We start from the raw sequence: 20,515 nt of genomic DNA on the forward strand, positions 1-20,515 counted from the left end.
CTTTCAGCAGAGCAGGAATGGACTCCTCCTTGGCTGCCCAGGACGGATCTGACCAGCCGGGGTCCTGTGTGATCTCAAACAGCTCTGCAGCCTGGAGGAGAACAGAGCAGAACAGTCGAGATGCAGTGCATGTTTGTGAGCAACCTGGTAACATGCGTCTCATTTATTTGTAATCACATTCTTTCAGCTTTATTAAAGTTCTAAAAAGAAAAAGAAAAAGAAAAAAGATTGGAGGATTGCTACAGCCCGGTGACTAAGACGCAACATTAATAACACTCTGAAAACATAGAGTTAAACTCTCTTTCCTGTCAGGTCTTCACCTTTGTGCGGAGGGCTGAGAGGACCGGGGCCAGCGCTGTGCTCTGGTCCAGCAGGGTCCGGGCCTGTTCCACCGCCTGCCTCCGCTCCCCCAGGCCGGGCCAGGGGAAGACACGCGGCAGGTTGGACGTCTGCTTCTGAAACTCAGACAGACGGGTCTCAGTCTGGCCTCGCTGGTACTGACAGGACACCATGCGCTCCACAATGCCCTTCAACTCCCTGACGGGTGAAAGAAGATTATAGATCACATTAGAAATCAGAATCACAGTTATTCTAGTCTTGGGTTGGAGTAAAAATTGAAACCGCTATGACCGAACACTGGACCGACATACCAAATGTCACCACTAGGTGTCACACTTCACTCGCTGCCTCCTCAGTTTTTCTCTCTCGTCGGCTTTAAATCTAAAAAGGTCGCAGCAGTTTAAGTTGTGTCGTCTTGTCACCTCAAAAAACATGATCTTTCTGTTAAACTAGCACGACGTACTTGTCTTCCCCTCCAATGTGACCTCCTTCATGTTAGTCTGTTTATAAACAAACATAAATTATGTTAATCACGTTTACATATTGTTTATTACTAACGTATTAAGAGTCGGATGTAGCGCCGTGGCTCCGACCGCACAGGTTGCGGATGTCTGCTGCATTTAATTTGCAAGAATGTGTCATAATGACAGATGACGAGTCAGCTTGTTTGTATATAATCAACTTAGACACCGGACCACACCGGCAAAACCGGAAACATTTGACAGTTGATTGGATGAACCATCTGTCAATCAAAGTCCTGTCGAAGCGATGTGATCTTGTGACATAGAGGTCACCGCTCACCGTTACTGGAGCCAGAAAATCCAAACTTCTTGAGGAAAGAAATGATTTGCTGCGTATTTAATTTAAAAACAAGCTTTTGAGTGATGTTCTGTAAAGTAAGAGATTCTTCAGAGAAAGAATCCAGCTGTCCTTCAGTACTTTCACATCAGCTCTTCAGTAATAGCAAAACTGGTTTCAGACGATTTAGTTCCAACAATCTACTTTGATTAAACACCATCAAAACCACAACCCTGCCTGTGGGAGGGAATTTAGTGTGTTGCCTCAGGACACTTATAGACAAATTAACAAATTTGCCCCCTGGGGATGAATAAAGTATATCTATCTATCCATCTATCTAGACAGATGCCTGCAGCCACAGAGCGCTGAACCTGAATAACAAGCTTCAGTCAGCTGATCTGTAGCCAAGCTACAGTGACAGTTATGTAAAGGGAAAGAAACAGAGAGAAGGCTTCCCCTTAAAGACGCTAAAAAACAGCTTCCTGTACCTCTGCGTCTCCTCAGCAGCCTGCAGGACCGTCCTCCACTGCTGCTCGGTGTCTTTGAGCGTCTGCTCGACCTCCGCTCTCTTGTCTCCCTGCAGGTCTCTCTGCTCGCACAGGCTCTGTGCTCGTCTGTTCAGCTCCATCACTTGAGCCTCGCCCCTGGACTTGGAGCTCAAGATGGCCTAAAGATACAAGTCATGAACTATTTCATTCGATATGTATTGCTTTGGAAAACAGCTTTCATGTGTCCACTGCCCCGATATAACAAATGTTAGCTACACAGAATAAAACATGCAATATGTTATTTTTAAAAAGCCCTGATGTTTGTTGTTGTACCTGTGCTGTGTTCAGCCGGTCCTCTATCTGAGCCCGGCTGCCCCGGGTGCCGCTCCCTTTGGACTTGGCCTGTTGCTGCAGCTTCGTGAGCCAGGTTTTGGTGCTTCCTGCTTTGGCGCGGAACGCCTCAAGCTCCCTCGACAGCGAGTAGTGGACCTCGGCTTTCTTCAGAGTGCTCTCGGCGGTCTGCAGGACCGTCATCCACTGCTCCTCCGAGTCTTTCACCGTCCGCTGGGCCTCTTGTCTCGTGTTCTCCTCCAGCTCCTCCTGGTCGGACAGACTCTGGCTCTGTCTCCTCAGCTCCGTCAGCTTGGAGTCTCCCTCGGGCTTACGGCTCAGGATAGTCTGAGGACGGAGATCAAAAATGACGTCTTTAAAACTGAAGCTTAAAGGGTTTTGCAAACAAAAGAAACATTAGCATGCCGGTAAAATATATTATAGACTGTTGTCATAACTGACAAAATAAGAAACTTATTTTATAGTAAATATATTGTTGAAATATATCCAGTGAAGGAAGTCTACGGCCTAGTTACCAAATATCACTGAAATGTGCTTCTGACATTTAAAAAAAGGAGGAACCAACGAGGACAATACCTACAAACACCTCGATCATTGGTGGTTAAATATTAATATCATAAAGAAAAACAAACCTATTTTGCTCATGATGAAAAAGCATGCATACGTAAAGGGATTATTATAGTCAAACTGACCTGTACAGTGCTTATTGTCTCCTCTGGATCAGTCTGACTGTCCAGAGAGACGAGGCTCTGCTGCTTGTCCTGCAGCCAGGCTCTGGTGTCGTCTCTCACGGCTTCGTAGTCCTTCAGCTGGCCCTCCAGAGCGCGCTGCTTCTCAGCCTGATCCAGGGCTTGTTTGGCATCGTGCAGGACTCTCGTCCACTGCTCCTCAGCGCCTCTTACTTTCTGTTGAACCTCTTGTTTGCTGGGTTCCTCGAGGTCGTGACCACACAAACTCTGGCCTCGTGTCCTGAGCTCCTGGAGCTTGGAGTCTCCTTCACCTTTGGATCTCAGAATGGTCTGGAGATAAGAAGCGGAAGTCATAGTTATCATCTTATAGTTAAGAGTTAACTTCTGGATTTTTCCACCATAACGAGTTTTCTCTTAGCAAGTAACAGACGGATCAAGTGAAAGGTAAAGAAAAGAAAAAGGTTGTATTTCTCTATTTTGGTTTTTCCATAATGTTGTCAGACTCTTGTAGTAACAATCTGAGACGGTCGGTGGCAACAACGAGCACTTTTAGTGGACGCACATTGACTGTAATGTAATGTGATTGCACTACAGCCTGTTCAGCGACTGCTGTCTGCAGCGTTCTTCTTCAATACTGGAACAAATTTAAATATTGTTTACCCCAAAAGCCACTTGGACAAGAGAACTTGGTTGAAAAATACTCCCTTTAATAATTGTATTATCGGGCTGAAGTCATGAATATAATCTTTGAATTTAAACATTATTATTTACAGACATTGAAAGTAAAGTTTGATTCAAAGCTTTAATGAGCAGGATGTCATCTCTCCCTGAAACATGACCCGTGAGCTCACCTGAGCAGTCTGCAGTCTGTCCTCAGCTCTGGTTTGGCTTTTCAGAGAGTCCAGTTGTTTCTGAAGATGTGTGAGCCAGCTGCTGGTCTCCTGCTGCTGGCTCTCAAACCCTCTCCGCTGAAGAGGAACAGACACTTTGAATGATTTAAAATGGATCAATCGAAGCTGCCCTTCAACAGGAAGGGGGTTACGTACTGTAGACACTTCTACATCATACGTACAGTCCCACTGACATTCAGCTAGTACTCACTTCTGACCAAAGTTTTCCAAATATTCAGTTATTAAATATAATACAACAAATATGCATTCACTGTGCATCAGGATTAAGAATGTTTTACAGGATTAGAACATGCTTATCTGTGTTAACAACAGTTTATGATATTAGCGCCTCTGGATGACAATAAGTGATCTTACCTCCAGCGTTCTCCTCTCGGTCTTCTGGCTGATCTCAGTTCCTGCAGCAGCTTCGACCTGTTTAGCCGCCAGCAGCACCGTCCTCCACTGCTCCTCTGTGTCACGGATCGTCTTCTGAACGTGGATTTTCCTGCCCTGGTCCACATCCTGGTGGTCACACAAACTCTGGCCTCGCCTCCTCAGGTTGTTTACCGTACAGTCGCCGTCAGGTTTGGAGCTCAAGATGGTCTGCAAACAAAACACGCAGACTTCATCTAATGCCATAGTTGATTCATTCAAACTTAAGAGTTGGGTGATTATACTTAACAAATTGCTGGATGAAAAAGGAAAGTTCATGTTGGACTTTGTGAGACACACCATTAATCCCCAATATCTCTACGATTCCCAACGACAGGGATGTCTTAAAGGTGTAATATGGACCTTTTACCCATTGAAATGTCTAAAAGCAACTCGACCTATGTCATACATTTTGTTGAGTTGTGTACTTCCAATTTCCCCAAATGTTTCCAACAATTTTCAAACCTGAGAAATCTTGAATTCTAATCAAAGTAACCGCCTATCAATGGTGTCATATCCCCTTTGTGCATGCAATGACATTTTATCCAGTTTAAAGCCTCGTTTTACGTTACAATTTTATTTCTAACTTTATTTTTAACTATATGGTTTAACCGGATGAAATCTCGATCCTAAGTTTTGAGAGAAACAAGCTGAGCAAACGTGAACTGCAGCACTCCGGGACATCCTGTGTCCAAGAACTGTGTACAATAAACACCGATTTTTAATGTGAAACTGCTATTCTGTGTTTTTACCAGTTTTAATCATCATAATTGTTTTGGAGCGGAGGACACCTTTGCGGATGATTCAGCTTTCTGTAAAAACATCCTGAATGTTTGCAAGTTATCAGAGGAACAAGTGAAGTAAAGGTTAGCGGCAGCTGAGCTCGCAGCCTCTCCAGGCTGTCCTTTGGAGCCTGGAGAGGAGAAACATACATTTTTCACATAGGCAGCTTTATTCAGTGGTTCTACTGGTCTTAATCAGCGGGTCCGTTTGTTTTAGAGAGGAGGGCAACGACTCCCATGATTCCACGCTACTTCACGTCACCAAACTCCTTATTTTGTGATTGACTCTATTAATGCCCCCCCCATATCTTGGTGAACTCACCAATACTCAGAAAACACATTGCTGCTACAGGACGATAAGTTGAAACAGACCTGGGCTGTGTGACATCTCTCGTCCGGCGGTGTGTGACTGCCCACAGACTGCAGCTGCTGTTGTCCGTCTCTGATCCACGACTGAGTATCTTTACTCTGCATGTCGAAGTCGTCCGTCAGCGTCCGGAGCTCTGCCTGCCTGGCGGCCTGCAGAAGCGTCCTCCACTGCTGCTCCGTGTCTTTTACCAACTGCTGAAGCTCCTGTTTCCTGCTCTCCTCCAGACGCTCACACAGACCTTCACCTCGTGCCTTCAGCTGGAGCACCTTGGACTCTCCCTCAGGTTGGGAGGTCATAACAGCCTGAAGGGGAAGAACCAGACAGTTAGTTAGACTAGATAGTTAGTCAACCATGATGGAAGGCATGTTGTGCAAAGAATAGCAGCTCAGCGTTCTTTGTCGTGGTGAAACAAAAAGATAAAAAGAGTAGAATTAACTCTGATGAAAACCACCTGTTTGTAAGTCGTAAACACAGGACAATTTAGATCAGGCTTGGAAAATGGATCCCTATAATTGTTTATCTCACATTCCTATCATGGCTTCCATAAAATACATTACTGATATTAAACGAAATGTTCTCACAATAGAACAACCTGTGATTTTCAAACCAACCCCGACTAAACTCACCTGTGTAACCTGTAACCGTTCTTCAAACTGCATGTGACTACCGAGGGACAGCAGCTTCTGCCTCTGCTCTCTGATCCACGACTGGATGCTTTCACTTTGGGCTTTGAAAGCGTCAAAGTCCGTTTCAGCTGCAGCTTCAGTCTCCGCCCCGTTAAGACCCTCCTCAGCGGCCTGCAACACTTTCCCCCACTGCTCCTCTGTTTGTCTGACTGCGTCCTGAACCTCTCGTCTCTTGCTCTCGTCCAAGCCCCGGTTGTCACACAGACTCTGGCATTGTCTCTGCAGGTCCTGCAGCTTTGAATCTCCATCAGGTTTGGAGCTCAGAGCAGCCTGACGAGAACACAAATCCCTTTAGGAGACCACTCTGCCTCTTTCCTCATAAACCAAGCCTTTATAAGATGATCAAAACATTACGACCCACCACACACTTCACCATCTGATGCACATTTTAAACTTACTTGTGCAATCTGGAGCTTTTCTTCAGCTTGCATGCAACCACCAAGCGACTGCATGTTCAGCTCCTGGTCTCTGATCCAGGACTGGACAGTTTCGTTCTGGGTTTTGACGGCGTCCAAGTCTTTGTCTAAGAGGACTTGTGTTTCCGCCCTGGTGAGATTGTCCTCAGCTGTCTGCAGAGCCGTCCTCCACTGCTCCTCTGTTTCTCTGAGCGACTGTTTAACTTCCTGTTTCCTGCTCTTCTCCAGGTCCTCCTGCTCACACAAACTTTCACTTTGTCTTCTCAGGTCGTTCACTTTAGAGTCTCCCTCGGGTTTGGAGTTCAGGACGGCCTGGTGACAAAACAGAAAAGAAATAAAGATGATGAAAACCTTTGGAAAAGGAAATTACATTTTAGCATGTGGCTATTGGAAGTACAAGTATCAGTCTGTTGACTGAAACATCTCAACACAACTCTTGGCACTGACGTTCATGGTCCTCAGAGGATGAGGCTTCTCAATCAGACATCCTAATCCTGTCTGTCTTTAGTGCAGTGTTTGTTGTTGTAGTACTTCTTCTGACCACAAGAGGCTGAAGTGCACCACTACCCCTTGTTCTTAAAAATGACTGAAAGCACTCATGTTTCCAAGTGACTGTAATTCACAGAACTTTCTATCACACAACATATGTAAAGAGTGCATGGAGCGCCTCTCGGGGGCTCTGTCATCTTTAGAAAAAGGATAACATATAATGTTAATATAGTCTGAATGTGGTTTCTGTCACATTCACCATTCTGGTTCATTCAAATCAGCTTGTGACCAGATTTTCTTGTTCAGTGAAGTGGAATCCGATCGGGTTTCATTCACCTGTGCTTTGTGTTTCATCTGCTCCGTCTGAGCGTCTCTGCCCGGGGAGGCGAGGGGGCCAACAAGGTCAGTTATCCAGGTCCTGGTACTCTTAGCCTGGCTGTTAAACTTGTCAGACTCCCTCTCCAGCGCGCTCTGGGCATCTGCTTGCCTCTGCAGCCGGCTCTCCAGGTTCCTGTAGCGTTGTATCAAGTTATCGCCGTCCTTCAGGAGGCTTTCAGCTCGGACGCCTTGTCTGCGTACCGACGCTAAGAGATCACTGAGGCTCTCAGCTCTGCCGCTGTCACATGGAAGGCAGGGTTTTAACAACAACAGGCAAAGTGTTGGACTTAAAGACATTTAGACAAGATGTACAGGAAACACAAGGCGATATAAAGAGACAATGGAAAGTGAGATAGAAGGTTGAAAAGACAAGTGGAAACTAGGCTTCATGCTCTAGCTTTTGGTTGTTTAGCTTATTTTAAATATGTAGCCACCCGACACCAAGTATTTCAATAATAATAACTAATCATTAGATGCGTCTCCAATTTTTAAACCATCCATTAGAGTGGTGAGACAATCTTAGGGTCCAGTTGTCACAGATTTATCAATCCTGCCATATTTGGTAGAAATGTTTTACAAGCTGCACATTTCACATTTCACATTTCATCCTATTTTTCCAGATATATTGTTGCATCTGTTGATTTTATTCATTATTATTACATATATAATCATTTAATTGCAAGTGGAGTTACCATTTACTGTTATTTGATCTGTAAAATATCTTTGTCTCAACGTTTTGATGATCAAAGCAGACAGTTCAGAGCGTTCAGCATCAGAATGAATGAATGAATGAATGATCACCTCTCATCCTGAAGGTCTTTGAGAAGAAGTTTGACTTTGTGCAACTCCACAGACAGTTTCTCTTTGTTCTGCAGCCACTCACAGAAGCTAGCGTGTTGCTTCTGCAGACTAGAGAACAAAAGACACAGGTAACAAAACAAACAACAGGTTTTCTTCGTGGTTACAATCACACTCTTCACGCCATTTGTAAGATTCCTGCTCAAAATGGAAGATTTTTACAATTCTGTCTCTTTTAAATCTCCATTTTCTTCGCCAAAGAAGCAATTACCTGTTCAAGTCACTGAGGAGTGGCTCCATTTGTTTCTGCCTGCTGTGGCAGTGTGTTCTGAACGTTCCCACCTCCTTCTGCTGCTCCTTCACCCAGTCGGTGAACTCGGAGAGCTGCTGTGGAGGAACCTGCTGGCCGCCTCTCTGCAGCTGATCCTTCAGCTGGTCCAGACGTCTCTCTGGATCCTTGGACTTTAAGAAACCCTGGCGGACATGAGACAAACTGTGAGGACCTGTTCATCATCCGACCATCTATCTAGCCGTCGACGTGTAACTTCCACTTACAGCGAGTCTTTGCAGGGATGTTTCCACGTCTGCTCTGCTCTCAGGAGACTCAAAGCACTCATTGACGGACAGCTGCAAGTCCTGGAACCATTCCTCAAACGACTGCCTCTCATCTGGAGAAAAATTACAAAATATTTAAGTCATATATTTTTACAAAACAGGATTCACACGAAAGTAATATAGTTACAAAATAGGTGCAATAACACTGAGCATCTGTTCAGTGTTTTACCTGGAAAAAAAGAAAACAATTTGCATATTCATCAGATTCTGAGAAACATCGCTTCGAAAAATTCTAATAATAATATAAAATAAACTTTACTTAAAGAGAACTTTTAATATAATACAAATAATATGTAGCTTAAAGTACTTTACAACACATTTAAACATGCAACACATTCAAACAATAGATAACACAATGAGACACTTGGCATATATTAACATTAACATTAATATGGCAACACTGCAATGGTGAAAATAACCACATACAGTGCTTTACAAAAAAAAAAAAGAATTACATTGCCAAAGACTGCTCCCCTGTAATTGTCGTGCACCTGTCATGGTCACATTTCTCCGCTGTTATTTTCCACCAGATGAACGTCCACTCAGACAGGAGACACAAACTCCACACTTACCCTGGATAACCTTGAGCAGGCCTTTGTCCCTCTCCTCTCTCTTTAGGTGAATCATGTCCCTGGTGCGGGACATGGCCTCCTTCAGCCTGCTGCAGTCCACGGACAGGGCCTCCAGCACCTGAGGACTGGCCACGCTGGAAATCAAACCGACCTCCTTCAGAACAGCCTCGGCCTGCTCCTCCTGAGCCTCCAGGTCATCGCACACACGCTGGTGAGGACAAGAGATGAAACTGTTTAGTCAAATCACAGGAGTATCAAACCAAAGTGAGTTCAACCTGATACCAGCTGTGTACCTGTATCTGGTCCTTGAACTTTGCTTGTGAGGCATCGACTTTACTGACGGAGCACTGGATGCTGTCCACGGCTGACTGGCACTCCTCCATCTTCTCGGCCAGGTGTTTCCTCACGGCCACCAGCTCCTCAAAGACGTCGGTGCAGTCGGTAAACAGCTCCTTCACCTGCTCCATCCTCTTCCTCAGCTGGGTTTCACTCACCTAATTCAAACATTGTAAAACAGATAAACACGGCGAGAACACAGTACTGTGAGCATTGAATGTGGATATCAAGCTAAAGAAATAACAGAAGCAATGTTCAGACTCACCTGCAGCTCCAGTGGGGGTTCGGGACTCTGCAGCATCTTCTGGATCTCTACAGACTTCTTGTGGAAATGCTCAATGTTCTCCTCATTGACATGGATCTCGTCCTGCAAAGCAAAGAAAGGTTTGGTATAAGTCTCATCTTCTACACATAGACGCAGACCATTTCTTGGGAGGTTGCTCATGCTAGCGGTGGAGCAATAAGAGTTGTACTTCTCTGGGAATCTTACCCTCATGGCGAGAACTTGTTGCTCATTGTGGAAGGGATGGCTCTCTGCGAACAGGGAGAGTTTGGCTCCTGCCCAGCCGTCCACCTCTCCCCCCAGCATGAGCTGCTTCTCCCACAGCTCCAGCCCCACCTGCAGGTTGTCCATGTAGGCGTCTGTCTTCTCCGTCACCTGCGAGACCACCAAAGATCAACATTTGGTCAAGTTAAGTGTTCCAATCATGGTTTCCAAACTAGAATTTGGTCCTTTTTTACAGTGGGTGGTGCTTAGCAATGTGATTATTGTAGTAACTATATTTTCAATTCTGCAGAATCAAAAGTTATAAATCCTTCTTTGATCTAGCTTCTTTCTTGCTCAACATAAAAGTTCGGAAGAATATGCTTAGAAACATTACAAGTACACTTTCCATATCTTCCTATCTCATTTCTAGGGATAGGAGACACGTAGACGCTTACATCCAGCCAGTTGTCCATGAGTGTGTCAGCTTCGGCTTCAAAGGGAGTCTCACTGCAGGCTGGGAACATCTTCAGTTGGGACTGCAGCTGTCTGCAAACTCCCCTCATCTGCTCCACGTGCTCCGCAACACCACCGAGCCCCTCCTTAATATCACGGACCTGGAGAGACACACACACACACACACACGTGAACATAGAGTATTCCTAAGCACACTGTGTCTGATCTTATTTTAAAATGTGTCTGCCATCTACTGGTTCTTTACATTTACTGTGTGTGTACAAACAAGTTCTCACTCCCAACTCGTCAAATACTGCAGCTCGGTGAGTGTTCCTACGCTTCAGACTATGATGCTCTACGTACTTCTCTAGCGCCGGTTTTGCTCGCGTCAATTTCTCCTTGTTACATGCATCCACTGTCTTTCCAAAATACACTTTCATGTTCAGGAAACAACTTGGTAGGATTTAGGAAAGCACCGTGGTTTAGGTTCAAATAAGAACCAGGTAAGTTCTGTAAAGTTACGTAACTTCAAATAAGTCAACATTAACTTTTGGTTTCACACAAGACACGAACAGAAGTCTTCTGGGTGAAAGTCCTGTGTTTGTTTGACTCATCCATATACCCCGCCCTCTTCCCATTTAGGGCTTTATCGCTGTTTATATGACGTCGCCTTACTTCCTCCTTTACTCCCGCCATAACTACAGCTATAAAGTGCCATGGTATTGTATTTGACGTGTTATTTCTTGTTCATTATCTTAAGCTGTTTTAATCATGTTTGTAAAGATTTTTTTTATAGTTTAAGTCTCAAACGTAGTCAAAGTTGATGGAAAATGTTTCCCTGGTGTCGTGTGTTTTAGGCGCCGGATATTTTATCTGCCCAGAGACTGTTTACCACTACAGCAATGGACTACTGTCTTTTCTTTTGTTTTTCTTGTAAAGCCTAGAGGTACTACAACTGCAGTTTGTTGTACACCCCTGTGTGCATTGATGGTAAACTAACCTTGAACCTGAACCCTGTGTGTCCACACACTCTTATGTGAATCCTATCCACAGCACATGAAGGACTTCTGCAAACAAAGAGCGTTAGTTTTGTGTACTAACCCTGGTAATACTTCTCTGCAGCTTGTCCTTGCTCAGGTAGGAAGTCTGATCTTCGATCGTCTGCTCTGCTTTCTGCATGGTGTTGCTCAGCTGACTGCCGCAGCTCTGGAACTTCTTCAGAAGCTCCAGCAGGACGTTGCACTGCTTCTTCCTGCCAGAGGAAGAAAATAACAGAAGGGACTTTAAGCGAACCCTAACCCTAACCCTAACCCTGCTGTCGGACAGACTTAGTCAGCCGTCAACATTCATCTAAACAGAAGTGTAAGACTAGCTTACACAAATATCCTACTAGCTCATATCAGACATCCATAACCCGTTACAGTATTTACAGTTACAGTGACTTTGATTGTGTGTTAGCCAGCTGCTCATAGTATCTGTTCAGGTTTACAGTGTAGCTCAGCTTAAGCTGGCGTACATTACTGAGGTGGCCGGCAGTCACTTATTCCTGATAGCTTAATCTATTTGTACACAATTCGTTGAGTTACTTGAGCTGACCGTGCTTCTCCTGCCTAACTCACCTGTCAAAAAAAGCTCTCTGGGTTTCCTTCCACTGAGTCTCCAGCTCCTGGAGGAGGTGCTCCCCTCCTCCCTGTTTCTCTTGAAGTTCCCGGAGGTTCTGGAGCTCTGCGTGCTGGGCCTGCAGCTGACCCTCCAAATCTGACAGGGCACGAAGCCTGGACGATATTACAGGATTATTATCAGAGAGATTATTTTCGGAATTCAGGCTTTGAACAGGAACTTTATACTCTTTTAAATTTATACTCTAATCTCTAATTACAACCAACAAAGAAAGCTTAAGAGTTGTTGCATTAGCATGAAGAAACACAACACACACCCGTGATGCACAGCAGGTATGGTGGGCTCCTTCAGGCCTTGTGTCTCGATGGTTTCCTGCAGCTTCCTCAGCTCCCCCATCAGCGTCCTCTTCCTCAGGCCCAGCGACTTGCTCTGTGTCTCCTTCTTGAGGCCCTTCTGCTGGCTGGCCAGCCCACCGTCCGCCTCCTCCAGCCTTCCCAGCAGCGTCGTCACCATGTCCAGGCAGGAGGCCGGGACGCCATCCCTGGTGACCGTCAGCCTGGCCCCCTGCAGGAGCACATCCAGCTGAGGCGCCTTTTCTTTCAGACTGTCGGTGCTCTGCCTGATCAGAGCCAGCTTGGAGCGACAGTCCTGCAGCACCACAGTGTCGCTGCAGGGGGCGTCTTGGACCCCGGAGATGTCTTCATCCACAGTACGCAAGGACATGAGGAAGCGGTCGAGGGCGCGGGCGGCTGCCTCACTCTTCCGGACCTGCTGTCGAAGCTGATCCAGGCTGGCTCTGTGAGTCTCCACCTCACGGGACAGAGGGAGGCAGTCTCTGGGGTCTAGATCGCTGGATTCAGGGTGTAGACGGGACAGCTGGCCCAGCTCACTCTGAATGTTATCATCCAGCTCCTGTCGCAAAAGGAGACAAAGTGTAGCGTGAGATGAGATGGCTCTTAAGTGTGAGATTAGCTCACAAGGTCAATGTGCACATTGTATTCTAAAGCTGCTCGTTACAAGCACAAAGTTATGGTGTATTCAGTCTGAAGCAAAGCATTTTTTATTGTCTTTATTTGCCCAAATCTAATCTGTTTTTAAATGTTTTGTCGTCTTTGTTTAAGGCAATTAACTCTAGTTGTTTCTAAAAAAAGATTCTGCCATTTTCACAGGTTTTGTGTCCGTTTCTGCGATAATGTTTTTACTGAAATTGAAACATTTTGGACTCATAGAAGTGTGCGAGTTGTGTTCAGTTTGAACACTTTAGTTTAAATCATCAAATTGGGATTCTCAGGGATCAGTTCGGCTTTCTAATTCGGTTATTTTTATAGTATAATTTTTTTCTCACTATTAATAATATCTATTATTGCAAAACACAAAAGCAAAAGTATTCATGGCTGATGGAATACCTTGATGTCTTTCAGGATGTTGGTGTTGGCCAGTGTGAAGGCGTTGATGTCCTTGGGCTGCCTCAGGTAGCGGTCCAGGCGGTCTGTGAAGTCCACCATGTGGTTCTCGGTGGAGTCGATCTGTCTGAGGGCGGCGCCCAACGAGCTGCCCCTCCTCTGAAGTTTGGACTGTTGGCCGCGCCACTGCTCCTGCAGCTCTGCCTTCTCCTGCTCCAGAACAGTGGTGCCGCTCAACTGGGAGCACTGGTTTGCATACTCAGACCACAGAGATTCTGTCTCCTGCCTCCAGAACTGGGAAGAGGGGAGTTTAACTCGAGATTACTGTCATGTCATGAGGGGCGAAATTTACTTTTCATTGTATAGAAGTCTATGAGAAAATGACTCTACTTCTCTCTTGATTTATTACCTCAGTAAACATTGTAAACATGAGTTTATGGTCTCAATCTCTAGTTTCAAGTCTTCTTCAATACAGCATGATGTTCATTGAGTACATTATGGTCCATTTAGAGTCAAACAGACCATGAAGGAGAGTATGCTTTAGGGCGAGGCTAAATCATACCCTCAAATCATAAGCGTTAGCTATGCTACCATTACCTGTCTCCATCGGGCCTTGCTTTTCTCCAGCTCCACCCTTTTGTTCAAATATAAAAAACCAAGATGGCGACCGTCCAAAATGCCAAACTATAGGCTTCAAAACAAACCAATGGGTGCCGTCACGATGGCTAAGTCCACTTCTCATACACAGTCTACGGTCTGTATCTGTTGTATGTGTTGTACCTGTATTTCCTGGATCCGTGTATGGAGGCCTTTCAGAGACACGGAGTCAGAGGGGACATCCTTGATGCTCTGGTCATTTTTAGCCAGTTGGGCTTGCAGGGACCTCTTACAATTCTCATATCTGGAAGAAGTTAAAACAAACAAACACAAGTTACTAATGACTGAATATAATAACCTTCTTACAGTATAGTTTTGATCAATGCACTGTATTTTCTGTTATCCTATCAAAGCCTAGACTGCGCTGAATTTAGTCTACCTTTCTAAAGTCTCCTTTTTGGTGACTTCTTCCTCTACAGACGTCTGCTTTTCAACCTCCTTCCTCTCCACAACAACTGTCTTCATTGTCACTGGAAACACCTGAAGGAAGAGTAAGAGCATGTGTTCTGTTATCTCAAACCTCTGGAAGGGATCAGTGGATGTCTGTAGTGTTTGCATGTTCAATATAAAGAGAACAAAGTTTCAATGGCAGTGAGTCATACCTCAGCTGAGACCTGAGGTTTGTCACTTGGTCTTGGAGGCTCCTTTTGTGTGCTCAGATCCTCACTGAAGGCAACGGGAATCCTGTGAAACAGATATGAGGATAATCATTTCTAACTGCTGCATAATACAGCATCCTTCCTTAAACATCCACAAGTGGCTTTGGAATGTTTGGCTTGTGAAGTTTGAAGGACTTCATGACCCACAAATCTAAAATGACATATGACAGATGACTATGTAGAGAAAAAATGACCCACCTTCATCTCAAGTTTAACAGGTAATTTTAACTTCATATTCAGACTTTTTATTAGGGCAACGAAAACATCTGTCCTTGAGATGAGTACACACAAAGGTAAATTAAGGATACAATTCAGTAAAAGAAGAGTTGACTTACTGTCTCTGCTGTTTAGAAGATTGCATTTCACGCTTGCAATATCTTACCTAGAATCGGGGAGTGGTGCGTCTTGATCTCCGCTGAACTGACGCTGGATGGCAGCCAGCCTCGTCTCACACTCCCTCAGCTGAGTCTGGGCCAGGCGGTGAGCATCCTCGGGGCTCAGGGTGTCACACAGCTCTTTCAAGGCCTCGAGGTGCTGCCCTGCCTGGGCAAAGCTCCCCTCCGCTGAGAAACAAGCCTGGGGAATGTCGCCATAGCCAAAACAGTAAGTAAACAGGCGAATAACTGGATTTAAAGCCAGATGAGTAGTACTAGCCATTCAAACTTAGAAAAATATTTTGTTTTAACTCAGCTTTTTATGTTGTTTTAAAAAAAAAAAATGTATACAAATTTGAACAGGCTTGACCTTTTTACTTGCTTTTACTTGACATCCTCTAATATGACAGAATCTCATGTAAGCTTAGTTTTGACAGTTTAACAGATGAACTGCAACACAGAAGCCAACCCCCAGATGACAGCGGCCAACAGATGTACTGCACAACAAATAAAAAAATGCTGTTTTCATGTTTTCACGGGATTTATTCTATGCTGAACTTACTATGTAGTATATAACTGAGTTAAATCTAAATTAGTTAATTTAGTTGTTTATGTTTTCTTTGTTTCTCTTTTATGGCCCAACAAGTTACAGTAAAATCAAGATACTAAATAGGGTTTCAGGGCACTGTAAACACACCCAACAAAAACAGCACTCCCTTAAAAGAGCAACCAGAATGATGGATTGCAAATTACCAACTCCCATTGGCAGAGTCTCCTTGGAGGCATACAAAAGAAGACGGAGGGAAGAGGGTTAGTTAAGCAGAGCAGATAAACTGGCTGCACTCCCATCCACCAAAGCACACCTTCCAAGAGTTATGGCTCCAGTAGTTTAGCTACCTGCACTTGGTTTTCTAAGCGGGAGCTTAAGTGCATCTCACACTGCAGGGCAGCTTTGTTAAAGTCTTTCCTTGTTACGTCAAAGCGTAATTGTTGCAAAAAGTCTGAGATCTCAGCTCTCACAGCCTGGGAGATAAAATAAAATGAATTCACAAAACCCACATGACATGTTAGAACATATTACTCAATACAATAGTAATCATATGAATGCTTTATTCATATCTAAAGCTGACAAGCAGAATATGTCGCAACAGCTTTAGTACATTTATAATTCACATGCACAAGCAATTATATTCTAACCTCAAAGAACACGATAACGCCTCATTAAAACTAGTGGACAATTCCCGATTAACAATAATTAAAGTCCTACACATTAACAACAACCACAGTGAGTGAGTGTGTCCTACCTCCCACTGTGTCCGGACAGACTGGGTGAAGAACTCCATGTCCCTGAGCTGTGAGGGGGTACAAAAGGCCTCCATGCCCTTGGCTGCTCTCAAGAACTCTTCTAGCAACTCTGGGTCCAGGGTCTTCAGAGTCTCCTGAGGGGAAAGGCAAACGTATAATTGACTGGCTCCTTTTAAATCGTGAACTTCAGCTAAAAACTGTAGTAGGAATAAAGAGGTGTGTTTATTTTGGCATATTTGATCTGAAATATCTCCCCTTTAAAAGTTATTACAGCACCTAGTTTTAGTACATTTTAATCCTTCACCTCCTGTCTGCTATAAGTTTTCTTTTTCCCCAAGAAAGAATAACCGACCTCTGAATGTTATATTGATTTGGAATTTGAAATACAAAAAGTGATTACATTTACCTCTTTCACTGATGCTTGCTCGGCCGACATACACTTGTCTTTGAAAACGTTAATGGTTTCCAGGATGTGCTCCTGCAGACAGTGCTTGGCCTCCTCAAAGCCATTTCTGGCCAACGCCTGGGCCTTAGTGTAAGCCTCTGTGTAGGTCTGGGGGGGCGCCTGTGCCAGGGGGGCAGGTTTGATGCACAGGTCTGGTGACTCAGCCAGGGACTGAGGCAGCACATTGACCTGGGAGAGGAGAACAGTTTGGGGCTGTTGAGGTTTGGGTTGCAGAGAAGACTGTGGTTTTGACTGTGACAGGGGCTGGGTCTGAGGTCTGGGCTGTAGGGGTGATTGAGCCTTAGATTGTGGTGCAGTTTGGGCCTTGGCTGGTGGTGGTGGCAATTGAGCCTGATGGGGTTGTGGTAGGAACTGTGCCTGTGGTTTGGGTTGTGGCACTGATTGGACCTTGGGTTGAGTTGAAGACTGAGCTTCGGGTAGCAGTGCTGTTTGGATCTGTGGTGGTGATTGGGCCTTGGGTTGAGTTGGTGACTGACCCTTGGGTTGGGTTGGTAATTGAGCTTCGGGTAGTGGTACTGTTTGGGCCTGTGGTTTGGGTTGTGGTGGTGATTCAGCCTTGACTGGTGACTGAGCCATGGGTTGAGGTGGCACCTGGGGCTCAGGTAATGGTTGCGGCAGTGATTCAGCCTTGGGTTGGGTTGGTAACTGGACCTTAGACTGAGTTTGAGATTGAAACCCTTGTTGTGGTGCTAACTGGGCCAGAGGTTTGGGTTGTGAAAGTGCTTCAACTTTTGATTGAGTTGGTGACTGAATTTTCGGTTGCGGTGGGAGCTGGGCCTGATGTTTGGGTTGTGGAGGCAGCTGCTGGAACTGAAGATTGAGCTGAGGCTGCTGAGTCTGGGCCTGGGGCTTTACTTTTACCGATGACTGCGTCTGGATGTGTGTTTGGGACTGTGCCTGCAGCTGGGGTTGGAGCTGAGGCTGGGAAGGAAGGTGAGGATGGGCTTGATTAGGTGGTTGTGATTGAGGAGGTATTTGAGCTTGCATCTGAGGGTGACACTGAGTTTGATGCTGAATCTGTGAATAATGCTGAGATTGAGGCTGGGGATAAGGCTGGGGCTGAAGTTGAGGCGGTGCCTGAACCCAAGTCTGTTGCTGAACTTGACCTTGTTGCATCTGGATATGAAACACATTATGAGCACTCATTTGAGATTGTTGTGGTATGGAACTCTGGGCTCTAATTTGAGGTTGTGTTTGAGCCCAGGGTTGGGTTTGTGTTTGCATTTGAGGCTGAGTATATGATGGCCCCATTTGAGAATACCCGGGGGGCCCAACCTGAGGACCTTGCTGGGGCCCAGCTTGAGGCCACTGCGGCAGAGCTTGAACTGTTGGATAAGCCTGAGACTGTGGAGCTTGGCCTATTTGCTGAGGGTATGGTTGAGGACTTGGATGCCTCTGCTGGTCAATGGCTTGGTTTTGTGGCTCAGGTCTGGGTGTCCACTGCTGGGATGGGGACTGACTCTGGGAGTAACCTTGAGAGTAAAGTGGAGGTTGTGCTGTAGCCTGCGGATGCTGGACAGACATTGGGGATGAGACTCTAACTTGAGTCCAAGCATGAATTTGGCCCTGGGAAATATGGGCTGGGTGCTGGACCTCTGGCTGAGCATGTGTGGCATACTGAGTCATAGACTGAGAATGACCCAGTTGAGTTTGATGTTGAGTCAAAGGTTGGGAGTGACGTGATTGGGCCATTGGCTGAGCATGGGTTTGAGGATGGGTCATAGACTGAGGACGGATTTGAGACTGGGCCACGGACTGAGGACGGATTTGAGACTGGGCCACGGGCTGAGGCCAGATTTGAGACTGGGCCACGGGCTGAGGCCGGATTTGAGACTGGGCCACGGGCTGAGGCCGGATTTGAGACTTGGCCACGGACTGAGGATGGATTTGAGACTGGGCCACGGACTGAGGATGGATTTGAGACTGGGCCACGGGCTGAGGATGGATTTGAGACTGGGCCACGGGCTGAGGATGGATTTGAGACTGGGCCACGGACTGAGGATGGGTTTGAATATGGCCCTGTGTTGGTGGCTTAGGGGACAGCGGCCTGACAGGGGCCCATGACTGTGGATGACTACGAAGCTGAATGTGGGATGGCACTGGAGGCTGAATTTGGCCCTGCAGTGGAGCCTGCATAGGGGTAGAAGGTCTGACTTGAGCCCATGTCTGCACTTGAGCTATAGCTGGGCCATGGGCTAGACCCTGTGGCTGCAAAGACGGCTGAGGTCCAGCTGGGACACATGTTTTGGATTGAGTCTGAACCTGGTGCTGGAGCAGTTGTTGTGTCTGTGGCTTGGTCATTGACTGTGGCTTCATGGGGCCATGGGGCTGTGGAAGAACTTGTGTCTGTGACTGGCCCTGGCTCACTACGTTTTGAGACTTGGTCTTCAGTGGTTGCTGATCATCTGTGGTAGTGTGGGACACACTTGTCGACTGCACCTGCATTTGTACCACTGTCTGAGATTCAGACTGAACCATAGTTTGTGGTTGTGACTGATTTTGGGCTTTCGTTGGTGGGTGAGGCTGAGCCATAGTTACGGTCTGGGATTTAGCCTTGGTGTCTGAATCTGGTTGAGCCTGTCTTACAGTAGGCTGTGGTTGTTTTTCCTGTTGCTGAAGCAATTGTTCCTGATGTTTTTGCTGCTGTGGTTGTTGTTGTTGCTTATGTTGCTGCGGCTGCTCTAGATGTCGAGGCTGTGTTTGTTTTTGTTTATCTCTTAGCTGTTGTTGTGGCTGCTCAGTAATCTTTGCATGTTCCTCAGGCTGTGGCCTGGCAGTTGCTATATGCTTTGAAACAACCTGAACTGAACCCACTGTTTCTCTGTCTGACTGTGGCTGAGGCTGTCTACTCTGAATTGCTCCCTGAGTAGAAACCTGTTCTGGAGTTTTATGCTCTCCTGAGGCTGGCTTCTGAAGCCAGGGCCGGTTCTTCATTGCCTGAGTCTTTCTACTTTGAAGCTCCTGGGAGCTAAGATGCGGTTTCTTTACAGGTGGTTGTTGAAGTGAAGTCTGCTCTTGGGACTCTGATGTCTGTCTGTCTGTTACCACCTGCTGTTGAACTTGGTATTGATGCATTTCTACCTGCTGTTGCTGCGCCACCACTTCTTGTTGTTGTTCCTGCTTCTGCTGTTGTGTTTGCATTGACCCCTGCTGGTGCACTGGTTCTGGTTGCTGTTGCTTGAGTTCTTGCTGGTGCAGCTCCTTTTCCTTCTGTCTGTTAAGTTGCTCTTGCTGCTGAATCAATCCCTGTTCCTGAGTCTGCTGCTGTTGTTTTACAGTGGTCTCTATCCAGGCCTGAACCTGGCCTTCTGGTGGCGATTTTGTCCTGGTCTGCATCACAGCCTGTGCGTACGTATATGGCATTGGAGGAGAAGTCACCTTTTTGTCTCTGTATTCCTGCACCACTATCTTTGGCACGAAGGCTCCATGAGACTCAACTAACGTTGTATCGGGCTGCTGAGTTGGCTGTCTGAGATGTTGAGGCTGTTCTTTAGCCTGTTTAAAGACTTTTGATGGAGGGGACCCTTCTGGAGGGCTTCTGCTTCTGTCTCTCCTGGCTCCCAGGCTGCTCAGCATGCCTACAGCTTCCTGGAATTGAAATCACTCACATTAGAAAAGCTGACATTTGCATTATATTATAATAATATTTGCTGCTGTGGCCT

At 45.9% G+C, this 20,515-nt stretch overlaps 1 protein-coding gene across 1 annotated transcript in view; it reads right to left on the reverse strand.

The window, feature by feature from the left end:
* Positions 1 to 4: 4 nt before the first annotated feature.
* Positions 5 to 20,515, reverse strand: part of LOC116397596 (nesprin-2-like) — a gene marked incomplete at its 3' end in the record, with an annotated part of 47,416 nt that continues 26,905 nt past the window's right edge. Inside the window, exons 23-52 of the mRNA XM_031873165.1 lie at positions 16,794 to 20,441; positions 16,387 to 16,521; positions 15,980 to 16,105; positions 15,091 to 15,284; positions 14,652 to 14,733; positions 14,429 to 14,529; positions 14,173 to 14,293; positions 13,396 to 13,686; positions 12,306 to 12,901; positions 11,989 to 12,144; positions 11,471 to 11,621; positions 10,372 to 10,530; positions 9,920 to 10,087; positions 9,695 to 9,796; positions 9,387 to 9,587; positions 9,094 to 9,301; positions 8,462 to 8,574; positions 8,178 to 8,380; positions 7,910 to 8,017; positions 7,067 to 7,346; positions 6,224 to 6,553; positions 5,766 to 6,095; positions 5,142 to 5,441; positions 3,931 to 4,158; positions 3,517 to 3,633; positions 2,669 to 2,995; positions 1,959 to 2,303; positions 1,626 to 1,804; positions 321 to 537; positions 5 to 91 (exon numbers count right to left, since the gene is read on the reverse strand). Of these exons, the coding sequence (XP_031729025.1) occupies positions 5 to 91; positions 321 to 537; positions 1,626 to 1,804; positions 1,959 to 2,303; positions 2,669 to 2,995; positions 3,517 to 3,633; positions 3,931 to 4,158; positions 5,142 to 5,441; positions 5,766 to 6,095; positions 6,224 to 6,553; positions 7,067 to 7,346; positions 7,910 to 8,017; positions 8,178 to 8,380; positions 8,462 to 8,574; positions 9,094 to 9,301; positions 9,387 to 9,587; positions 9,695 to 9,796; positions 9,920 to 10,087; positions 10,372 to 10,530; positions 11,471 to 11,621; positions 11,989 to 12,144; positions 12,306 to 12,901; positions 13,396 to 13,686; positions 14,173 to 14,293; positions 14,429 to 14,529; positions 14,652 to 14,733; positions 15,091 to 15,284; positions 15,980 to 16,105; positions 16,387 to 16,521; positions 16,794 to 20,441 (9,603 nt within the window). The remainder of the gene's footprint in view (positions 92 to 320; positions 538 to 1,625; positions 1,805 to 1,958; positions 2,304 to 2,668; positions 2,996 to 3,516; positions 3,634 to 3,930; positions 4,159 to 5,141; positions 5,442 to 5,765; positions 6,096 to 6,223; positions 6,554 to 7,066; positions 7,347 to 7,909; positions 8,018 to 8,177; positions 8,381 to 8,461; positions 8,575 to 9,093; positions 9,302 to 9,386; positions 9,588 to 9,694; positions 9,797 to 9,919; positions 10,088 to 10,371; positions 10,531 to 11,470; positions 11,622 to 11,988; positions 12,145 to 12,305; positions 12,902 to 13,395; positions 13,687 to 14,172; positions 14,294 to 14,428; positions 14,530 to 14,651; positions 14,734 to 15,090; positions 15,285 to 15,979; positions 16,106 to 16,386; positions 16,522 to 16,793; positions 20,442 to 20,515) is intronic.

Source organism: Anarrhichthys ocellatus, unplaced genomic scaffold (assembly GCF_004355925.1).
Source record: "Anarrhichthys ocellatus isolate YVR2014 unplaced genomic scaffold, GSC_Weel_1.0 scaffold69, whole genome shotgun sequence".
Classification (NCBI taxonomy): Eukaryota; Metazoa; Chordata; class Actinopteri; order Perciformes; family Anarhichadidae; genus Anarrhichthys; species Anarrhichthys ocellatus.